General features: G+C 45.7%; 1 protein-coding gene across 5 annotated transcripts in view; it reads left to right on the top strand.

Moving 5' to 3' along the window:
• pgpep1 (pyroglutamyl-peptidase I) overlaps positions 1-22,665 on the top strand; it is a 39,235-nt gene that overhangs the window by 9,334 nt on the left and 7,236 nt on the right. For 3 of the 5 annotated variants that reach the window (XM_067968526.1, XM_067968525.1, XM_067968528.1), the window contains exons 2-3: positions 1,124-1,176; positions 19,725-19,803. In XM_067968526.1, coding sequence (XP_067824627.1) covers positions 1,154-1,176; positions 19,725-19,803 — 102 coding nt within the window. In that variant the 5' untranslated portion in view covers positions 1,124-1,153. Of the gene's footprint in view, positions 1-1,123; positions 1,177-18,378; positions 18,455-19,724; positions 19,804-22,665 lie in introns of all 5 variants that reach the window. The other 2 variants (XM_067968529.1, XM_067968530.1) reach the window with 2 other exon arrangements.

The raw sequence follows: 22,665 nt of genomic DNA, 5'->3' as shown, positions 1-22,665 counted from the left end.
TACAAATATGAAGAAAGACTTCAAAAACTGGGGCTGTTTTCATTAGAACAGAGGAGATTATAGGATCATTTTATAGAGGCGTTTAAAATTTTGAAGGGGTGGGACAGAATAGATAGAAACAAACTGTTTCTAGTGATTGAGGGTCTAGAATGAGGGGACATAGAAGATTAAATAAGAGATTTAGGATAGCGAGCAGGAGGAACCTTTTTTACACAGAGTTGTGAGGCTGTGAAATGCGCTACTGGAGTTGATGATTGAAGCAGAGACCAAGTCAACATTGAAGAATGGGTGAGATAGGTGGTTGAAGGATAAAGGGAGAGGGAACAGGGAGGGTACATGGGATTGGGATTAGGATGAGTGTTCATGTAGAGAATAAATGGCAAAATGGGCTGATTGGGCCATATTGCCTGTTTCTGCATTGTAGTTTCTATGTAATTGTTCCTTGATGTTTGGCTCTTCAAATATTTGATGAATGCTCAACTCATCGAGATCAAATTCCTTTGCCTGCTATATTAAAACAAATAAAGGAATGAACTTTCATTTATAATAGCGCTTTTCAGAACCTCAGGACTTCCCAAAGTGCTTTACAGCCAATGAAGTACTTTCGAAGTGTAGTCACAGTTGTAATGTAGGGAAACACATCAGCCAATTTGCGCACAGCAAGATCCCACAAAAGGCAATGAGATAATGACCATATAATCTGTTTTTTTTAGTGATGTTGGTTGAGGGATAAATATTGGCCAGGACACCGGGGAGACCTTTTCCGCTCTTCTTCGAAAAGTGCCATGGGATCTTTTGCGCCCTCTTGAGAGGGCAGACGGGGCCTAGGTTTAATGTCTCATCCAAAAGAGGGCACCTCCAACAGTGCAGCACTCCCCCAGAACTGCACTGGGAGTGTCGGTCTGGGATTATGTGCTCAAGTCTCTGGCGTGGGGCTCAAACCCACAACTTTGAGCCAAGGCTGATATCTAAAGCGGGTTAGCAATTCACTCAAATTAGCAGGCAAAGGACTTTTGGTACAAGTGTGTTGTGTGTGTTGCTAATATTCGAAGAGCCTGATTCTAAGGCATTGTGTAATTATACTTCCTTGTTTTGTAATATTGAAATGCTTTGATTGTTTCAGGGTTTGGCCCCTTTGGAGAGCACACTATCAATGCAAGCTGGGTTGCTGTGCAGGTAAGATGACTTTTTTGATTTCCGGTCATGTGAATATAAACAGGTAGGGTAGTATAGTGGTTAGGGTACTGGACTAATAATCCAGAGAATGTGCATTTAAATCTCACCATGGCAGAGAATTTGAACTCTTGTTTAGAAAAGCTGATATCAGTAAAACTGTTTCCATTGGCAGGAGGGTCGGTAACCAGAGGACACAGATTTAAGGTAATTGGCAAAAGAGCCAGTGGGGAGATGAGAATTTTCTTTACGCAACGAGTTGTTACGATCTGAAAGGGCGGTGGAAGTGGATTCAATAGTAACTTTCAAAAGGGAATTGGATAAATACTTGAAAAGGAAAAATTTGCAGGTCTATGGGGAAAGAGCAGAGGGAAGAGCTGGACTAATTGGATAACTCATTCAAAGAGCCGGCTCAGGCACGATGGGCCGAATGGCCGCCTCCTGTGCTGTATGATTCTATGAAGCTGTTGGATTCATACGAAACCTGCTGTCCTTAGCCTGTCTGGCCTATATGTGATTTCATATAGGCAAGCCACTCAGTTGTATCAAATGGCTACAAAGAATAAAAACTGCAGCGCTTCATGAAGGCCCATCATCAACTTCTTGGGGCAAGATCCCACAAATGGTCATGAGGATCTGGATGGTGTTGGTCGAAAGAGGGACATAAGTCAAGATGACAGGAGAATTCCTTGCTCCTCTTTGCATAGTGCAGTGGGGTCTTTAACATTCGTCAGAATCATAGAGGAGGCCTTGGTTTAAATTCCCATCCAAAGGATGGCATCTCGGGCAATGCTGAAGTCCTGGAGTTAGGGCTAGAACCCACAACCTTTGACCCAGATCCGTGAGCGCTGCCAAATAGCAGACCAGGAATCCACACGTGTTGAACAGCGGTTAATAGAAACAGGAGTAGTCCATTCTGCCCCTCGAGCCTGTTCACCATTCAGTTAGATCGTGGCTGATCTGTATCTTAACTCCATTTACCCGCCTTGGTTCCGTTACCCTGAATATCCTTGCCTAACAAATCTGCCAATCTCAGTTTTGAAATTTTCAATTCAAAGCCTCAACAGCTTTTTAGGGGGAAGAGAGTTCCAGATTCCAGGGATGTTACCCCTCATGGGGGAATCTAAAACTAGGGGGCATAGTCTCAGAATAAGGGGCTGCCCGTTTAGGATGGAAATGAGGAGGAATTTCTTCTCCCAGAGGGTTATGAATCTTTGGAATTCTTTACCCCAAAAAGCAGTGGAGGCTGAGTCATTGAATACATTCAAGGCTGAGTTAGACAAATTTTTCATCGGCAAGGGAGTCAAAGGATATGGGGAAAAGGCAGGAAAGTGGAGTTGAGGTAAAAATCAGATCAGCCATGATCTCATTAAATGGCGGAGCTGGCTCGAGGGGCCGAATGGCCTATTCCTGCTCCCATCTCTTATGATGTGGAGATGCCGGTGATGGACTGGGGTGGACAAATGTAAGGACTTGCACAACACCAGGTTATAGCCCAACAGTTTTATTTTAAATCACAAGCTTTCGGAGCTTACCTCCTTCGTCAGGTGAAGGAGGTAAGCTCCGAAAGCTTGTGATCGCACACTGGTGCTGGGAATCGCACATCGATTCAGTCCAAGAAGAGCCCGCTGAGGTGGACGCAGACAGCAGGCGCCTGCCCCCTGTAAGAGAGAGAGTTTACTGAGTATTCAGTTCTGACTCCTTCCTCCTGACGAAGGAGGTAAGCTCCGAAAGCTTGTGATTTAAAATAAAACTGTTGGACTATAACCTGGTGTTGTGCAAGTCCTTACATTTGCCCATCTCTTATAGTCTTATTTGTGTGAAGAAGTGCTTCCTGACATCACCCCTTGAAAGGCCTAGCTCTAATTTTAAGCAATTGAGACCCTTTCTTTTTGGAGGTGGGGATGGGGTCCCTCCCTTACCAGGAGCAACGAGTACTTTTAATACCCACACTGGCACCATGGCAGAGAGCACTGGGTGAGGAAAGCCATTCGGCCCATCTTGGTTTCTCCGTACAGATCGACATTAAACTCATGGGATTGTCCTCCTTAGAGCAGAGCAGGTTAAGGGGAGATTTAATAGAGTTGCTCAAAATTATGAAGGGGTTTTGATAGAGTAAATAAGTAGAAAACGTTTCCAGTGGCAGAAGGCTCGGTAACTGGAGGACACAGATTTAAGATAATTGGCAAAGGGGCCAAAGGTGAGATGAGGAGAATTTTTTTTTAACGCAGAAATTTAGAATATGGAATGCACTGCCTGAAAGGGTGGTAGTGACTTTCAAAAGGAAATTGGATAAATACTTGAAGGGGAGAGAATTGCAGGGCTGTGGGGAAAGAGCTGGGGGAGTGGGACTAACTGGGCAGTTCTTTCAAAGAGCTGGCACAGGCATGATGGGCTGAATGGCCACCTTCTGTGCTGCAAAATTCTATAAAAGCAAAGTTTCATTCAGAAAACTGCACTGGAACATGAGTCCAGTGTTCTGACTGAACCAAGCACATCTCTGTGCAAATAAGAATCATAGAATTTTAAAGCACAGAAAGAGGCCACTCTGCCCATCGCAACGGCTCCCTGAAAGGCCTGTCCATGATTTCCTTTGCCTGTTCCACATACCCTTTTTTTTTCTTTTTGAAATATTTATCCACCTCCCTTTATCTGGCAGGGCATTTCTGTCTTAATAACTCTTCTAGGTTATTCTCCCAATCCCTCCCTTCACGGATAAATTCACATCCTCTAGTTACCAGGTGCAGGGTGCAATCGCACACTGGTGCTGGGAACCGCACGTCGATTCAGTCCAAGAAGAGCCCGCTGAGGCGGGCGCGGACAGCAGGGGCCTGCCCCCTGTAAGGGGAGAGAGTTTTCTGAGCATTCGGTTCTGACGAAAGGTCATCGACCTGAAACATTATCTCTGTTTCTTTCTCCACAGATGCTGCCTGACTTGCTGAGCTTCTCCAGCATTTTCTGTTTTTATATTTATATGAGAGTGTGTTTAAAACTGCTTTCATTTGGAGGACCTGTAATTTAAACTTTTCATGGGGCCCAGAGATCCTTCACCGGAGCGGAAAAGACTTCCACTTGGGTGTCAGTTCAGAACCTCATTCTACTTATGGGGTTCGGGCATGTGGGAGAGCTAGAACTTTCACTTATACAGCGCCCTTGATGCAGTGAAATGTCCCAAGGCGCTTCACAGGAGTGATTATCAAACAAAATTTGACACCGAGCAACATAAGGAGATATTAGGACAGGTGACCAAAAGCTTGGTCAAAGAGGTAGGTTTTAAGTAGCATCTTAAAGGATGAGAGAGAGAGTTAGAGAGGCGGAGAGGTTTAGGGAGGGAATTCCAGAGCTTAGGGCTTTGGCAGCTGAAGGCACGGCCGCCAATGGTGGAGCGATTAAAATCAGGGTTGCGCAAGAGGCCAGAATTGCAGGAGTGCTGAGATCTCGGAGGGTTGTCGGGCTGGAGGAGGTTACAGAGATAGGGAGGGTCGAGGGCCATGGAGGGATTTGAAAACAAGGATGTGGGTTTTAAAATTGTGGCGTTGCTGGACTGGGAGCCACTGTAGGGCAGAACTGGGGTAGAACAGTGCATTGTTTTTGTCTCTTTCTTCCTCGGTTGCATGGAAAGAAATAGAATGGGAATGGAAATTTAGACCTTTACGACGTTGATGTGGATCCTGGTATCACCCGAGGGTCACGCTGTTGTCCGTTTCTTTTTGCAGTTTGTGGGTAAACCTGGGGAAGTAAAGTTTATTTAATTTGTAGTTTTCCAAATGTGCAGGATACGTCTCCCCTCCCCCTCCCACCCCCAGCCCCCAACTGCCTATAAACGGTCAAGGCAGGTCGAACCAGGAAACTAATACAAAGAGGGGATTAAACTCCCTCTGCCCCCAGAGAAACTTCCTTCCACAATACAAAACCTGATTGAATCAAGATTGACTGTCAACCAAGGTCAGCGAACTGAGGTTGTCTTTGACTCAATTTGTGGCATTTTTTCTCCCATTTTCTTCTAAAGATGCTGCCTCTTGATGGGCGTCAGCTGCCCTCAATTGGCCATTCTTCATGTGTGAGTCCATGGGGTTGAGTATCAGTTGGCTGTTCCACTGTGGAAGGCATCACTTTGCCCACCCACATGCACTTCTTCTAGTAGGGGCTGCTGGTTAGCGATCAGGAGCAGGAATCCCTGGCAAAGTGGGTATTTCTTTTCCCCCCGCTTAGCCCAGAGGCACTGAGACCAAATGTTGGGCAGAGGTCAGGGGTGCAATAATCCACTACTGTAACTTAGACTGGGGATCGAACCAGGGGCGGTCTAGTTTGTACGGGTCAGTACCACACCGGGTGTGATTTTTATTGGTCAGTGAAGCTAAACTGTGCCCTTGTCCTGGAATTGACCTGTTAACTCTCGTGTGGCCCTGGTTTTGTGGCACTATTTGAACCTGCATTGTTTTTACACTCCATGATTTATCGATTATGCTCCTCCCAGCTAAATGGGGCTGGACTCGTGATTTCTAGAGATCGAAGTTGTATTGCGTTTCCTACATTACGACAGTGACTCGGCTTCAAAAGTCCTTAATTGGCTGTAAAGCACTTTGGGACGTCCTGATGTGGTGAAAGGCACTATATAAATGCAAGCCTGTCTTTCTTTTACTTCCTGTTCTAAGTGTTGCATTATTGACAGTAAAATCCCTGTGACTCCATTTAGAATGACAGCCCTGTCTAAATTCACTCATGTTATTTTGTGCTTTTTTGCTGTTAACTAAAACCCAACACATACACAAACCAGGTGAGACCTTTCTCAGTGCTGACGACCCCCATTCAGGGACACCCACTGTTGCTGTCCAAAAATACCCCACCACAAGCTGAAAATGTTCCTATCAAAGTCAACGGGGCTGCAGCACAATTTGTTTGTTTATTGTAGTGTTTAAAATAAAAAAACTCTTTCCCTGCACCCATCTTTCCCTGATGGGCTTCGATTTAGAAATATCTGGGGTGAGAAGATTGTTCATAAAAGTATTTGAGTAAAACCCTGCAAACTTGGGTTTCTTTTTGAGTCACTGCTGCAGTTAAACGATGGGGATGGAATCCTGATTTATGAACAAGTTGGAACGAGGTGCTTTTAAGATCATGTTGCAGAACTTTCAACGAAGCCACTGTCTTCGGTCACTTCCTGGTTGCAATGTGGTTTTATACACCGGCTTGATACTGATTTTAATGTTGTGTTCCTTTCCTCATTCCCCTTCTTTCCCCCCCCCCCCCCTCTCCCGCCCCCAACTATCCTCAACCCCCAAACAGACACTCAGGGGCTTTGTACTGTTAGCACAGTTCCAGACAGCATGCAGTGGGAATGAGGGGACACAAAGGCAAGTGGCCAGACGTCTGGTTTCCAAGGGCAACAGGATCTGCATTTTAATCAGAGCAGCATCAATCAGAAAGTTGCAATGTTTAACATCGTAGGTTGGTTGGTTCCGGGATGGCTGCATTTTAAAAAAATATATACTTCATTCACTTCTTGACTGACTCCGATAGATTGTAGCAGACAAACTTTCACTTGTCTCAAATCTCCTGCTGTGCCAGAAGCTAAACTGGATCACTTATTTAAAACAAACTCATTGTTTCATAAGTAATTTAAGGATATAAATATCCGGGAAAGCTTCACCACCACTAATATTTCAAAGAAGGAGAATTGCCATCTTGTTAGGGGTTGCCAACCCCTCCAGGATTGTCCTGGAGTCCGCTGCTGCGAGCAACACCCAGGAGAAAAATCATAGGGGCATTAAAATAATTGTTTTTGTTCATTTTCTTACAACACTTTTTCTTTTATTAGTTATAAAAATATTGGAAATGAGGGAAAAAATTACTGTTACTGGGGCAGTTATAGGCGGGAGGTCATGAGATAAAATCTCCAGGAATGCGTCCAACCAGAGTTGGCAACCCTATAGAATCATAGAATAGAAGTTACAACATGGAAACAGGCCCTTCGGCCCAACATGTCCATGTCGCCCAGTTTATACCACTAAGCTAGTCCCAATTGCCTGCACTTGGCCCATATCCCTCTATACCCATCTTACCCATGTAACTGTCCAAATGCTTTTTAAAAGACAAAATTGTACCCGCCTCTACTACTGCCTCTGGCAGCTCGTTCCAGACACTCACCACCCTTTGAGTGAAAAAATTGCCCCTCTGGATCCTTTTGTATCTCTCCCCTCTCACCTTAAATCTGTGCCCCCTCGTTATAGACTCCCCTACCTTTGGGAAAAGATTTTGACTATCGACCTTATCTATGCCCCTCATTATTTTATAGACTTCTATAAGATCACCCCTTAACCTCCTACTCTCCAGGGAATAAAGTCCCAGTCTGTCTAACCTCTCCCTGTAAGTCAAACCATCAAGTCCCGGTAGCATCCTCGTAAATCTTTTCTGCACTCTTTCTAGTTTAATAATATCCTTTCTATAATAGGGTGACCAGAACTGTACACAGTACTCCAAGTGTGGCCTCACCAATGCCCTGTACAACTTCAACAAGACATCCCAACTCCTGCATTCAATGTTCTGACCAATGAAACCAAGCATGCTGAATGCCTTCTTCACCACCCTATCCACCTGTGACTCCACTTTCAAGGAGCTATGAATCTGTACTCCTAGATCTCTTTGTTCTATAACTCTCCCCAACGCCCTACCATTAACGGAGTAGGTCCTGGCCCGATTCGATCTACCAAAATGCATCACCTCACATTTATCTAAATTAAACTCCATCTGCCATTCATCGGCCCACTGGCCCAATTTATCAAGATCCCGTTGCAATCCTAGATAACCTTCTTCACTGTCCACAATGCCACCAATCTTGGTGTCATCTGCAAACTTACTAACCATGCCTCCTAAATTCTCATCCAAATCATTAATATAAATAACAAATAACAGCGGACCCAGCACCGATCCCTGAGGCACACCGCTGGACACAGGCATCCAGTTTGAAAAACAACCCTCGACAACCACCCTCTGTCTTCTGTCGTCAAGCCAATTTTGTATCCAATTGGCTACCTCACCTTGGATCCCATGAGATTTAACCTTATGTAACAACCTACCATGCGGTACCTTGTCAAATGCTTTGCTGAAGTCCATGTAGACCACGTCTACTGCACAGCCCTCATCTATCTTCTTGGTTACCCCTTCAAAAAACTCAATCAAATTCGTGAGACATGATTTTCCTCTCACAAAACCATGCTGACTGTTCCTAATTAGTCCCTGCCTCTCCAAATGCCTGTAGATTCTGTCCCTCAGAATACCCTCTAACAACTTACCCACTACAGATGTCAGGCTCACTGGTCTGTAGTTCCCAGGCTTTTCCCTGCCGCCCTTCTTAAACAAAGGCACAACATTTGCTACCCTCCAATCTTCAGGCACCTCACCTGTAGCGGTGGATGATTCAAATATCTCTGCTAGGGGACCCGCAATTTCCTCCCTAACCTCCCATAACGTCCTGGGATACATTTCATCAGGTCCCGGAGATTTATCTACCTTGATGCGCGTTAAGACTTCCAGCACCTCCCTCTCTGTAATATGTACACTCCTCAAGACATCACTATTTATTTCCCCAAGTTCCCTAACATCCATGCCTTTCTCAACCGTAAATACCGATGTGAAATATTCATTCAGGATCTCACCCATCTCTTGTGGTTCCGCACATAGATGACCTTGTTGATCCTTAAGAGGCCCTACTCTCTCCCTAGTTACCCTTTTGCCCTTTATGTATTTGTAGAAGCTCTTTGGATTCACCTTTGCCTGATCTGCCAAAGCAATCTCATATCCCCTTTTTGCCCTCCTGATTTCTCTCTTAACTCTACTCCGGCAATCTCTATACTCTTCAAGGGATCCACTTGATCCCAGCTGCCTATGCATGTCATATGCCTCCTTCTTATTTTTGACTAGTGCCTCAATCTCCCGAGTCATCCAAGGTTCCCTACTTCTACCAGCCTTGCCCTTCACTTTATAAGGAATGTGCTTACCCTGAACCCTGGTTAACACACTTTTGAAAGCCTCCCACTTACCAGACGTCCCTTTGCCTGCCAACAGACTCTCCCAATCAACTTCTGAAAGTTCCTGTCTAATACCATCAAAATTGGCCTTTCCCCAATTTAGAATTTTAACTTTTGGGCCAGACCTATCCTTCTCCATAGCTATCTTAAAACTAATGGAATTATGATCACTGGTCCCAAAGTGATCCCTCACTAACACTTCTGTCACCTGCCCTTCCTTATTTCCCAAGAGGAGGTCAAGTTTTGCCCCCTCTCTAGTCGGGCCATCCACATACTGAATGAGAAATTCCTCCTGAATACACTCAACAAATTTCTCTCCATCCAAGCCCCTAATGCTATGGCTGTCCCAGTCAATGTTGGGAAAGTTAAAGTCCCCTACTATTACCACCCTATTTTTCTTGCAGCTGTCTGTAATCTCCTTACATATTTGCTCCTCAATTTCCCGTTGACTATTTGGGGGTCTGTAGTACAATCCTATCAAAGTGATCTCTCCCTTCTTATTTTTCAGTTCTACCCATATGGACTCAGTGGGCGAACCCTCGGATATATCCCCTCTCACTACTGCCGTGATGTTCTCCCTAATCAAGAACGCAACTCCCCCTCCTCTCTTACCTCCTGCTCTATCTTTCCTATAGCATCTGTACCCTGGAACATTGAGCTGCCAGTCCTGCCCCTCCCTTAGCCATGTTTCAGTAATAGCTATAACATCCCAGTCCCATGTACCCATCCATGCCCTGAGTTCATCTGCCTTGCCCATCAGACTTCTTGCATTGAAATAAATGCAGTTTAATCTAGACTTCCCTTGGTCTTTGCCCTGCTTTCTCAGACCATCTGTCCGGTCATGTTCTGTACACTCTCCCTTACTGCCTTTTGTTTCTGTCACCACTTTATTCCCCACTGACTTCCTGCATCGGTTCCCATCCCCCTGCCACATTAGTTTAAACCCTCCCCAACAGCACTGGCAAACACTCCCCCTAGGACATTGGTTCCAGTCCTGCCCAGATGCAGACCGTCCAATTTGTACTGGTCCCACCTCCCCCAGAACCGGTTCCAATGGCCCAGGAATTTGAATCCCTCCAGCTTGCACCATCTCTCAAGCCACGTATTCATCTTAGCTATCCTGTCATTCCTACTCTGACTAACCCGTGGCACTGGTAGCAATCCTGAGATTACTACCTTTGAGGTCCTACTCTTTAGTTTAACTCCTAACTCCCTAAATTCAGCTTGTAGGACCTCATCCTGTTTTTTACCTATATCGTTGGTGCCTATATGCACCACGACAACTGGCTGTTCACCCTCCCCCTCCAGAATGTCCTGCAGCCGCTCCGAGACATCCTTGACCCTTGCACCAGGGAGGCAACATACCATCCTGGAGTCTCGGTTGCGTCCGCAGAAACGCCTGTCTATTCCCCTTACAATCGAGTCCCCTATCACTATAGGTCTGCCACTCTTTTTCCTGCCCTCCTGTGCAGCAGAGCCAGCCACGGTGCCATGAACCTGGCCACTGCCACCTTCCCCTGGTGAGCCATCTCCGCCAACAGTATCCAAAACGGTATACCTGTTTTGGAGGGAGATGACCGCAGGGGACCCCTGCACTGCCTTCCTACTCTTCCTCTGTCTGTTGGTCACCCATTCACTATCTCCCTCAGTAATTTTTATCTGCGGTGTGACCAACTCACTGAACGTGCTATCCACGACTTTCTCAGCATCGCGGATGCTCCAAAGTGAGTCCATCCGCAGCTCCAGAGCCGTCAAGCGGTCAAACAATAGCTGCAGCTGGACACACTTCCCGCAGGTGAAGGAATCAGGGATACAGGAAGGAGCCCTGAATTCCCACATCCTACAAGAGGAACATCCATTTTTTTTAGTTTGCATCCAAATGTGTCTCTTTCTTTTACATGGTAGCTTTACACCAGTGGATTGTGGGTGACCAAAAGGTGGACAGTTCACCTGCTGCTGGCTACATTTGATAAAGTACAAATAACCTGATCTTCCAGAAAATCAATGGCATTTTAGTTCCACAAGGCTGCCTCTTACGGGTGCTGGCTTTGTCTGTTGACAGCCTGGGTTTCTGTCATGCAGCAGTGCCCAGCGGAGCTACACGCCGTCAGCCGTGGCTCAGTGGGTAGTGCTCTCGCCTCCTGAGTCAGAAGATTGTGGGTTCAAGCCCCGCTCCAGAGACCTGAGCACATAATCCAGGCTGACACTCCAGTGCAGTACTAAGGGAGTGCTGCACTGTCGGAGGTGCTGCCTTTCAGATGAGACGCTAAACCGAGGCCCCGTTTGCCCCCTCAGGTGAACGTAAAAGATCCTATGGCCACGATTCGAAGAAGAACAGGGGTGTTCGCCCAATATTTATCCCTCAACCAACATCACTAATAAACAGATGATCTGGTCACTTATCACATTGTTGTTTGTGGGACCTTGCTGTGCGCAAATTGGCTGCGGTGTTTCCTACATTACAACAGTGACTACACTTCAAAAGTATTTCACTGGCTATAAAGCGCTTTGGAATGTCCTGAGGTCGTGAAAGGCGCTATATCGTGGAGATGAAGTCCCGTCTTCGCACTGAGGACACCATCCAACGTGTTGTGTGGCACAACCACCGTGCTAAATGGGATAGATTCAGGACAGATCTCGCAGCTCAAAACTGGGCATCCATGAGGCGCTGTGGGCCATCAGCAGCAGCAGAATTGTATTCCAGCACAATCTGTAACCTCATGGCCCTGCATATTCCTCACTCTACCATTACCAACAAGCCAGAGGATCAACCCTGGTTCAATGAGGAGTGTAGAAGAGCATGCCAGGAGCAGCACCAGGCGTACCTAAAAATGAGGTGCCAACCTGGTGAAGCTACAACTCAGGACTACATGCATGCTAAACAGCGGAAGCAACATGCTATGGACAGAGCTAAGCGATTCCACAACCAATGAATCAGATCAAAGCTCTGCAGTACTTCCACATCCAGTCGTGAATGGTGGTGGACAATTAAACAACTAATGGGAGGAGGAGGCTCTGCAAACATCCCCATTCTCAATGATGGCGGAGTCCAGCACGTGAGTGCAAAAGACAAGGCTGAAGCGTTTGCAACCATCTTCAGCCAGAAGTGCCGAGTGGATGATCCATCTCAGCCTCCTCCCGATATCCCCACCATCACGGAAGCCAGTCTTCGGCCAATTCAATTCACTCCACGTGATATCAAGAAACGGCTATGTGCACTGGATACAGCAAAGGCTATGGGCCCCGACAACATCCCAGCTGTAGTGCTGAAGACTTGTGCTCCAGAACTAGCTGCGCCTCTAGCCAAGCTGTTCCAGTACAGCTACAACACTGGCATCTACCCGACAATGTGGAAAATTGCCCAGGTATGTCCTGTCCACAAAAAGCAGGACAAATCCAATCCGGCCAATTACCGCTCCATCAGTCTACTCTCAATCATCAGCAAAGTGATAGAAGGTGTCGTCGACAGTGCTATCAAGCGGCACTTACTCACCAATAACCTGCTCACCGATGCTCAGTTTGGGTTCCGCCAGGACCACTCGGCTCCAGACCTCATTACAGCCTTGGTCCAAACATGGACAAAAGAGCTGAATTCCAGAGGTGAGGTGAGAGTGACTGCCCTTGACATCAAGGCAGCATTTGACCGAGTGTGGCACCAAGGAGCCCTAGTAAAATTGAAGTCAATGGGAATCAGGGGGAAAACTCTCCAGTGGCTGGAGTCATACCTAGCACAAAGGAAGATGGTAGTGGTTGTTGGAGGCCAATCATCTCAGCCCCAGGGCATTGCTGCAGGAGTTCCTCAGGGCAGTGTCTTAGGCCCAACCATCTTCAGCTGCTTCATCAATGACCTTCCCTCCATCATAAGGTCAGAAATGGGGATGTTCGCTGATGACTGCACAGTGTTCAGTTCCATTCGCAACCCCTCAGATAATGAAGCAGTCCGAGCCTGCATGCAGCAAGACCTGGACAACATCCAGGCTTGGGCTCATAAGTGGCAAGTAACATTCGCGCCAGATAAGTGCCAGGCAATGACCATCTCCAACAAGAGAGAGTCTAACCACCTCCCCTTGACATTCAACGGCATTACCATCGTCGAATCCCCCACCATCAACATCTTGGGGGTCACCATTGACCAGAAACTGAACTGGACCAGCCATATAAATACTGTGGCTACGAGAGCAGGTCAGAGACTGGGTATTCTGCGGCGAGTGACTCACCTCCTGACTCCCCAAAGCCTTTCCACCATCTACAAGGCACAAGTCAGGAGTGTGATGGAATACTCTCCACTTGCCTGGATGAGTGCAGCTCCAACAACACTCAAGAAGCTCAACACCATCCAAGATAAAGCAGCCCGCTTGATTGGCACCCCATCCACCACCCTAAACATTCACTCCCTTCACCACTGGCGCACTGTGGCTGCAGTGTGCACCATCCACAGGATGCACTGCAGCAACTCGCCAAGGCTTCTTCGACAGCACCTCCCAAACCCGCGACCTCTACTACCTAGAAGGACAAGAGCAGCAGGCGCATGGGAACAACACCACCTGCACGTTCCCCACCAAGTCGCACACCATCCCGACTTGGAAATATATCGCCGTTCCTTCATTGTCGCTGGGTCAAAATCCTGGAACTCCCTTCCTAACAGCACTGTGGGAGAACCGTCACCACACAGACTGCAGCGGTTCAAGAAGGCGGCTCACCACCACCTTCTCGAGGGCAATTAGGGATGGGCAATAAATGCTGGCCTCGCCAGCGACGCCCACATCCCGTGAACGAATAATAATAAAAAAATATAAATGCAAGTTCTTTATTTATTTCTTTTGGTGAGTCAAACACACTCAAGGCAGCAATAACTTTGGCTGGACACTCGAGCAGAGGCTGAAGTCTGTGCTGATTAATTGGGTGACTGAATGATTAACTGATTATTTACCTCATTGCAGTTTATGGGATCTCGTTGTGTTTAAAATGGCTGCCATGTTGCCTGTGTACTGAGTCACTGGACTTGCAAATAGCTCATCTCTCAACCTCCCCCTGACGATGCAGTTTCAAACCTTTTGCTCTTGCATATCATGGCATTTCGGGATGAGTTCACACAGAGTGTTGGCATCATCGGCAGTGGAATTTTACCAGCTATGCCAAGCCATAGATGCAGAATTTACTGACCAATCACTATATCAGCATACACTATACAGAGACACAATTACCAGTGGGGTAAAGCAACTTGTATATGAATAATGGAAGGGTGTAACTCGGATCTGTCAGATTACCGAGACAGCTTCTCAATCATGTTTTCTTTATAACCATTCTTCCCTGCTCCCCTCCAATCAATAGCATTCAAGAGAGGGTCTAGGGAATTACTCTATTAGAGTGATGCCCATAATAAGCTTTCGCCCATATAGCAGACTGCTGCTCCATAGGCCTCTATTCTTGGCCTTTCTACCTGGGGACCACTGACAGGGTTAATGGTAATCCCGAGCAGTGGCATCACGTGGGCAAGGCAGGGAAATGCGTCCTATGAATTTGTAATAAAAACCATAGACTTTGACCTTGACCATGAAAGTGTCTGGAGTGCTAACTCTGTGTCGTTGACTTTGTTTTTGCAATGACCTTTAATGATGCACGGGAACTAACGAGTCCCTCTGGCCCTTTCAAAATCTAGATGCTTTACGTTGTGTGTGTGTGTGTGTGTGTGTGCGCGCGCCTGTACCCTTGCAGTGCTGTGAGGACCCTTGGTGTTATCAACACGTACAGCACAAGAGATGAATGGACAGACGCAGCCCTGTCACCAGTGGGTTTCAGTAGACTATAATGATGGCCGCAATTGTGGACTTGGATCAAATGAAAACAGGGTCATCAGCCTCTGAACAGAGAAAAGTCCGCGTAACATTTTGGGTGGTGACTCTTCATCAGAACTGGGTTATAACCAAAATATAAATCCATCTTTACAGTCATGTCACCATTAAGTGTAACATTAGGTTTTGGAATTTTCATGCAGTATCAACCTGAACTGTAGAACACCCAACAGTTAAATTATATATTCTGACCTTCCAAACTCTGCTGTGCCTGGAGAGAACCTTTGGTTTCAGTACTGGTGGGTACAGGTCTGTCACTATAACACTGGGGTACAGTACTGGTGATTTTAGGCCTGTCACTGTAACAGGTACAGTACCAGTAGGTACAGGTCTGTCACTGTCACTAGGGTACAGTACTGGTGGTTACAGATCTGTCACTAACACTAGGGTACAGTACTAGTGGTTACAGGTCTGTCACTGTATAATAGTGTATAATACTGGGGTACAGGTCTGCCTCTATAATATTGGGGTCCGATCTATCCAATGTCCAATTTGAGGAGATCGATTATGACTTGTATCGGACACAGAAGGTTTTTTTAACTCTGTTTTGGTACCAGTTCATTAAATATGCCGAGTGACAACACAATAATATGGTGTATATTCCAGCTAGCCTAACTCTCCGTCACGTAATATGACTGGAGTAAACAATACAGGCTGACACTGAAATGCAGTCTGGAGCTATTATGGATGAGAAGGTTAAGCTGAGGCACCATCTACCTGTTTGTGATTCAGATAGATGTTGGAAGTTCCCAGTGTCTTGGCCAACATTCCTGCCTTGGCCAACACCATCATAAAAAGCAGGTTAACCTGCCTTACTCCTCGTTGGATGCAGCAATGATCTCGCAAAACAGCTGCTGCATTTGCAAACAGAACAATCACCGCATTTCAGGAATTCACTGAAGATCTTTGGGATGTTTTAGATATGCTAAGGTGCTATATAAATGCAAACCTTTTCAATGAATCATACAGTACAGAAAGAGGCCATTCGGCCCATCATGCCTAGCCGGCTCTTTGCAAGAGCTACCCAATTAGCCCCACTCCCCCAGCTCTCTTCCCCACAGCCCAGCCAAATTTTTCCCTTTCAAGTATTTATCCAATTCCCCTATGAAAGTTATTATTGAATCTGCTTCCACCGCCCTTTCAAGCAGCGCATTCCAGATCAGAACAACTTGCTACGTTTAAAAAAAACTTCTCCTCCTCTCCCCCCTGGTCTTTTGCCAATTATCTTAAATCTGTGTCCTCTGGTTACTGACACTCCTGCCAGTGGAAACAGTTTCTCCTTATTTACTCTTAGCAAAGGCCCATGAATAGAGTGCCATTTGATTAAAATTTAATAATACTGTGGCGTATTTCATCTTGAAACCTATGAATAGTTTCTCAGGCCTGTGGGCTCCTGTCCCTTCCCTGTCACTTTTTGAAAATTAGTTTCTGCTTTAGAAGATTAAGTTACTACGGTTCCAGGAGGGTTATAAAAGTTTCATGTGATGCCTCATCACATCTCAAATGTTTCAAAGTCATTAAGTCCGAAGGTCACTTACTTTTGAAGTGACTTGTTACGTAGGAAATGTCACATTTCATCGAGATCCCATAAACCGCAGCGAGATGAACGACCCGTTAGGTTTTTTTTTTGGCAGTGTTGGTTGAGGGGTGAATGTTGGTCAGGACACCCGGGAGAACTCCCCTGGTCCCCGAATAGTGGCATGAGATGTTTAACGTTCACCACAAAAGGTGGGCGGAGCCTCGGTTTAACATCTGGGTACAGTGGTGTAGTGGTTATGTTACTGGACTAGTAATCCACAGATTGAGAGTTCAAATCCCACCAGGGCAGTTCTGAGTGTTTTTAAATAAAAAGAGGTTGGTGTGAGTAAAAGTGACCGTGAAGCTGTCGGATTGTTGTGAAAACGGAACACTGGTTCACTAATGTCACTTTGGAGAAGGGAATCTGCCGTCCTTGCCTGGTCAGGGCCGATATGTGACTGCAGTCCCAACCAATGTGATTGACTCTTAGAATCATAGAATGGTTACAGCACAGGAGAAGGCCATTCGGCCCATCGAGCCCGTGCTGGCTCTTCGTAAGAGCAATCTGGTTAGACCCACTCCCCTTCTCTTTCCCCGTAGCCCTGCAAATTTTTTCCCTTCAAGTATTTATGCAATTCCTTTTTGAAAGCCGCAATTGAATCTGCTTCCACCGCCCTTTCAGGCAGCGCATTCCAGATCATAACCACTCGCTACGTAAAAAAGATTTTCCTCATGTCGCCTTTGCTTCTTTTGCCAATCACCTTAAATCTGCGTCCTCTGTTTCCTGACCCTTCTGCCGTTGGGAACAGATTTTCTCTGTCTACCCTATCTAAACCCTTCATGATTTTGAACGCTTCTATCAAATCTCCTCTCAACCTTCTCCGCTCTAAGGAGAACAACCCCAGCTTCTCCAGTCTATCCACGTAACTAAAGTCCCTCATCCCTGGAACCATTCTAGCTGCGTTCTGAGCTGCCTTTTGAAGTGACGTAGCACGCCACTCAGTCGTATCAAACTCGGGGATGGGCAATAAAAATGCTGGCCTTGCCAGCGACTCACATCCGGAGAATGAATTTAAACAAAAAAATCCCAGCTCCTCTGGCAATGCCACACTCTTTCAGCAGGGCACTAGAGTGTTGGCACAGATCTATGATCAAGGTGTTTCTGTGAAATATTTTTCATTATTATAGTAACAGTTGAACACAGAGCTGCAAGGAAAATAAACCTGTTTTGTAATCCTTACAACCACTTGCTTCGGTATTCAATCTATTCGAACTCTAAACTACTTATACCACAAGTGGACAAACTGGTATTACATTGTATGTAAAGAGACACTGAAATAATTACCAACTCAGACACAATATGTCGTCTACATACAGTTAGAAAGAAAGAACATGCATTTATATTGCGCCTTTCATGACCTCAGGATGTCCCAAAGCGCTATACAGCCAATGAAGTACTTTAGAAGAATAGTCACTGTTGTAATGTAGGAAACGCGGCAGCCAATTTGCGCACAGCAAGATCCCACAAACAGCAATGTGATAATAACCAGAGAATCTGTTTTTTAGTGATGTTGTTTGAGCGATAAATATTTGGCCCGGACACCGGGGAGAGCTCCCCTGCTCTTCAAAATAGCGGCCGTGGAACCTTTTACCTCCACCTGAGAGGGGCAGACGGGGCCTCGCTTTAATGTCTCATCCGAAAGACGGCACCTCCGACAGGCGTAGACAAATCAGGTCATTGCAGAGCTTAATTTGTATTTTTTTTTTTGCATTTTTGATCCTATAAAATCCTTTTTCTCCCCATACAGCTCCTCAGTGTTGCATGCGTGCTCCAGCAGAGAGACTCTGCTGAACCATTCCCAAGCTTTCTGTCGTGTTTATCAGGTGATTAATAGAGATATAATGGCACATTGCAGACAGCGCCTCTCTTCAACTCTTTTTCTCCCCCAGGTGTGGAGGCTTCTCGTGTCTGTCTGATATCTCCCCATTCCAGCATGGTTGGTCGAGCTTGTCGATGGAGCAGCTCTGGGGGGGAGCAGGGGGGGTGGTGGGCAAGTAGAAGAATCGACTGTGTGCCCCTTCACAGCTGCGAGACTGCTCGGCCTGACCCTCTGTTTTATAATGGGATGGAAAAGTGCCCAAAACTAGTGTACACTATGCACCAATCTCAGTACCGCAAAGGATCCTGATCTCCGATCACAAAGATAGGTAAAGGTGAGAGAGCCAACTCTGCATCTAGTTTATCCTTCCATAGAAACCTAAGCCCCCTCATCCCAGTGTCACATGCCTCTTGTGACTCGAATTTTTGCTCCAACTCTCCTGCCATTCCCATCATCGATTACACTGTATGAAGTGGTGTATCCTGATACCAGTCCAGTACCAGCTTATACCAGTGTTCCCTTGTCTTCTAGTGATGGTTGGCGTCCTATTTGACCCTGAAATGAGTGTCCGACCCCACATCTGTTCCATCACCAAGATCGCCTGTTTCCACCTCCCGTTGCATTGCCCGTCTCCGCCCCTGCCTCGGCGCATCTGCCGTTGAAACCTTCATCCATGCCTTTTTTACCTTGAGACTTAATCGTTCCGATGCTCTGGCCGGCCTCCCACCTTACACCCTTCGTAAACTTGAGCTAGTCCAAATCGCTGCTGTCCGTATCCTTACTTGCACCAAGTCCCGTTCACCCATCACCCCCTGTGCTCGCTGACCTACATTGGCTCCCGGTTCGGCAACACCTCGATTTTAAAATTCTCATCTGTGTTTTCAAATCTTCCAGTTCTGGCCTCTTGCGCATCCCTGATTTCCCTCACTCCACCATTGGCGGCCGCGCCTTCAGCAGCCTAGGCTTTAAGCTCTGGAATTCCCTCCCTAAACTTTTCTGTGCCTCTACCTCTCTCCTCCTTTAAGACACTCCTTAAAACCTACCTCTTTGACTTAGCTTTTGGTCACCTGTCCTAATATCGCCTTAAGTAGCTCGATGTCAAATTTTGTCTGATTTATGCTCCTGTGACATGCCTTAGGACGTTTTACTATGTTAAAGATTTTATATAAATGCAGGTTTTTGATATTTCACTTAAAATAGTTCTTAGGATTTACCTCTTCTATTCCATTTAATATCCTATAACTCTACACTGTCCTCTCTTGCCTCCTTGTAAGGATGAAGAGACCAAGTTTCCCCTCCAATTCTCTGGGACTGATTCCTCGTGGCCCTGACAGGCTGGATGTTTTCTTTAAGGTGCAGTCTGCTCAGAATACTCCTCTGCATGACCGCCTGAGAATTAAACTTGACAATCCATGATTCAGAACCAGCAATTGGTACTGTTTTTTTGTCTAGATTTATTTCTTTTGTTAATATAATTTTTTTTAAATCGTCAAAAAAATACACATTTACCGAATGCAGTTACTCAAAATGCAACTGAGCTTATTGTATCAGGTTACAGTCTGCTACGATATTTTGTGGTTTCAGGGGCTCTCTATTCTGTAGAATCCTGTCCTAATACTTCTCATTGCCCCGTGTGGTGGGGAGGGGGGTGGGGGAAGAGTTGGTGTGTTTTATTTTTTAAATCCGCTATGTATTTTGTCCCATTATACCTCTTAAGCTTATGATATTTTTAATTCGGCCTTACGTCCTTTAACTTGATCATGTCTGAGTTTTCGTTGGGCTCCGGAGGCTGGGGTTTTATCTGTGTGTCATGTTTTGTGCTTGCACATTGTGTAGCTTTTAATTTATTAATGACCTCGTCCTACTGCTCTTGTAAAATAACTGGTAGCCAGAGTCTAGGGCAGGCAAGACACCCAGTCTAATTGGGAGGAGGGCGGGTGTTGAGTACAGCTGTGAATTTGTTTAGAGTTGGAAGGAGAGAGAGAGAGAGAGAGAGATAGGAAAAGACCCCGGCACTCTGGTATGTCAGAAAATGGCACAATTCATGTCAACCGTGGTCAGACTGACTGATGCTGGTTATTGAGAATCAACAAAGGCTTTCATTGTCAAGAGATACGAGCCATTCCATTATTCCACTGTTAGGATATTTTATAGAGGCTGGGTTTAGGGGGTTTGAGCACACAGACTGTTCTGTCTATGGGCCATAGTGCAGACAGTCCTTTTCTGTGTGTGTGTTTGAGATGGGGTGAAGTTATGTCTTTAAATGTTGTTGTACACATGTACCATTTAAGTCAGCCTATATGTATCGGTGGCTGCTATTTTTAAATTCCATTCAACAAGTTTCCAACCCATCACTCTCTAGTTCTATTCATCAGGAACAGATGGGACAAAGTTGCAATGTCTTTGATTTAAGATAGTACAAATCTACAGAAGGTTGACAATTTAATTCCTTTTTTTTAATCTGTAGGTTTTTCTTCTTAAATAGTAAAATATTTTTGTTTGGTTTTATCAATATTTGCATGAATTCTGTCATAAAACTTGTTACAAATTTAGACAGTATTTTGTTTATATATATTTTTTAAAAGTTGCCAAGCGAGTAATGGAGTTTGAGGGTAGCGAACAGCATAAGAAATAGGAGCAGGAGTAGGCCATCCGGCCCCTCGAGCCTGCTCCGCCATTCAACAAGATCATGGCTGATCTTCTACCTCAACGCCATTTTCCTGCACCATCCCCATATCCCTTGATGCCTTTAATATCTAGAAATCTATCAATCTCTGTTTTGAATGTACTCAATGACTGAGCCTCCACAGCCTTCTGGGGTAGAGAATTCCAAAGATTCACCCTCTGAGTGAAGAAATTTCTCCTCATCTCAGTCCTAAATGACCTACCCCTTATTCTGAAACTGTGACCCCTAGATTCTAGACTCCCCAGCCAGAGGAAACATCCTCCCTGCATCTACCCTGTTGAGCCCTGTAAGACTTTTGTATGTTTCAAAGAGATCACCTCTCATTCTTCTAAACTCTAGAGAATGCAGGCCTAGTCTACTCAATCCATCCTCATACGACAATCCCGCCATCCCACGAATCAGATTGGTGAACTGTCATTGCACTCCCTCTATGGCTAATATATCCTTTCATAGGTAAGGAGTCCAAAATTGTACACAATACTCCAGGTGCGGTCTTACCAAGGCCCTATATAATTGCAGTAAGACATATTTACTCCTGTACTCAAATTCTCTTGTAATAAAGGCCAACATACCATTTGCTTTCCTAATTGCCTGCTGCACCTGCATGTTAACTTTCAGTGATTCATGTACAAGGACACCCAGGTCCCTTTGAACATCAATATTTCCCAATCTCTGACTCTTTAAAAAATACTCTGCATTTCTGTTTTTCCTACCAAAGTGGATAATTTCACAAGTGTTTGAATGTTCCAGGGATCAATGTGTCGATCACTTGGAGCTGAGAGGCTCTACAAACAATGCATGAAGCCAATGGCCTGTTTCTGAGCTGTAAATTCCATGTCTATCCTTGTCATATAATCACAAGTTCTCTTTATGGCACCAAGTGGCACAGCACCATCTCCAGGAGGTGGCCTGACACTGTCTCTGATTCTCAGTAGCTGGACCGTAGCTGCCACTGCCAATTCCTAGAAGCTCTGAAATAATCCAGACAGCTGGCAGTCTGTCCTCCTGAGAGATAACTTGCCCTGAGTGCTTCGCAATCTTCCTGCTGGGAGAAATGTTTTCAAGCAAGTTGTTGTTGAGGCCATGTATAAAACTTGACTCCCAAGTTCCCATTAACTTGCAGGTATCTCCGATTGTAGACACTAACTGATCTTGGCATTCTCATTCTTCATGATTTCGCCACTAAGGAGGTGACAACAACTTTCATTTAAAGAGCACCTCTAACGTAGTAAAAACGCCCTAAGTCTCTTCGTAGGAGCGATTTTCAAACAAAATTTGTCACTGAGCCACATAGAGATATTAGAACAGGTGACCAAAACTTGATCAAAGAGGTAGGTTTTTAAGGTGCATCTTAAAGGAGAGCGAGGGGTACAGAGGCAAAGTGGTTTAGGGAGGGAATTCCAGAGCTTGGGGCCTAGGCAGCTGCAGGCGCGTCCACCAATGACGGAGCGATTAAAAATCGGGGATGCGCAAGAGGCCAGAATTGAACGAGTGCAGAGATCTCGGAGGTTTATAGGGGCTGGAGGAGG

This window comes from Heptranchias perlo, chromosome 29 (assembly GCF_035084215.1).
Source record: "Heptranchias perlo isolate sHepPer1 chromosome 29, sHepPer1.hap1, whole genome shotgun sequence".
In the NCBI taxonomy this organism is placed as follows: Eukaryota; Metazoa; Chordata; class Chondrichthyes; order Hexanchiformes; family Hexanchidae; genus Heptranchias; species Heptranchias perlo.
Note: the sequence above shows the minus strand (reverse complement) of the source record. Positions and strands in the feature narration are given on the sequence as shown.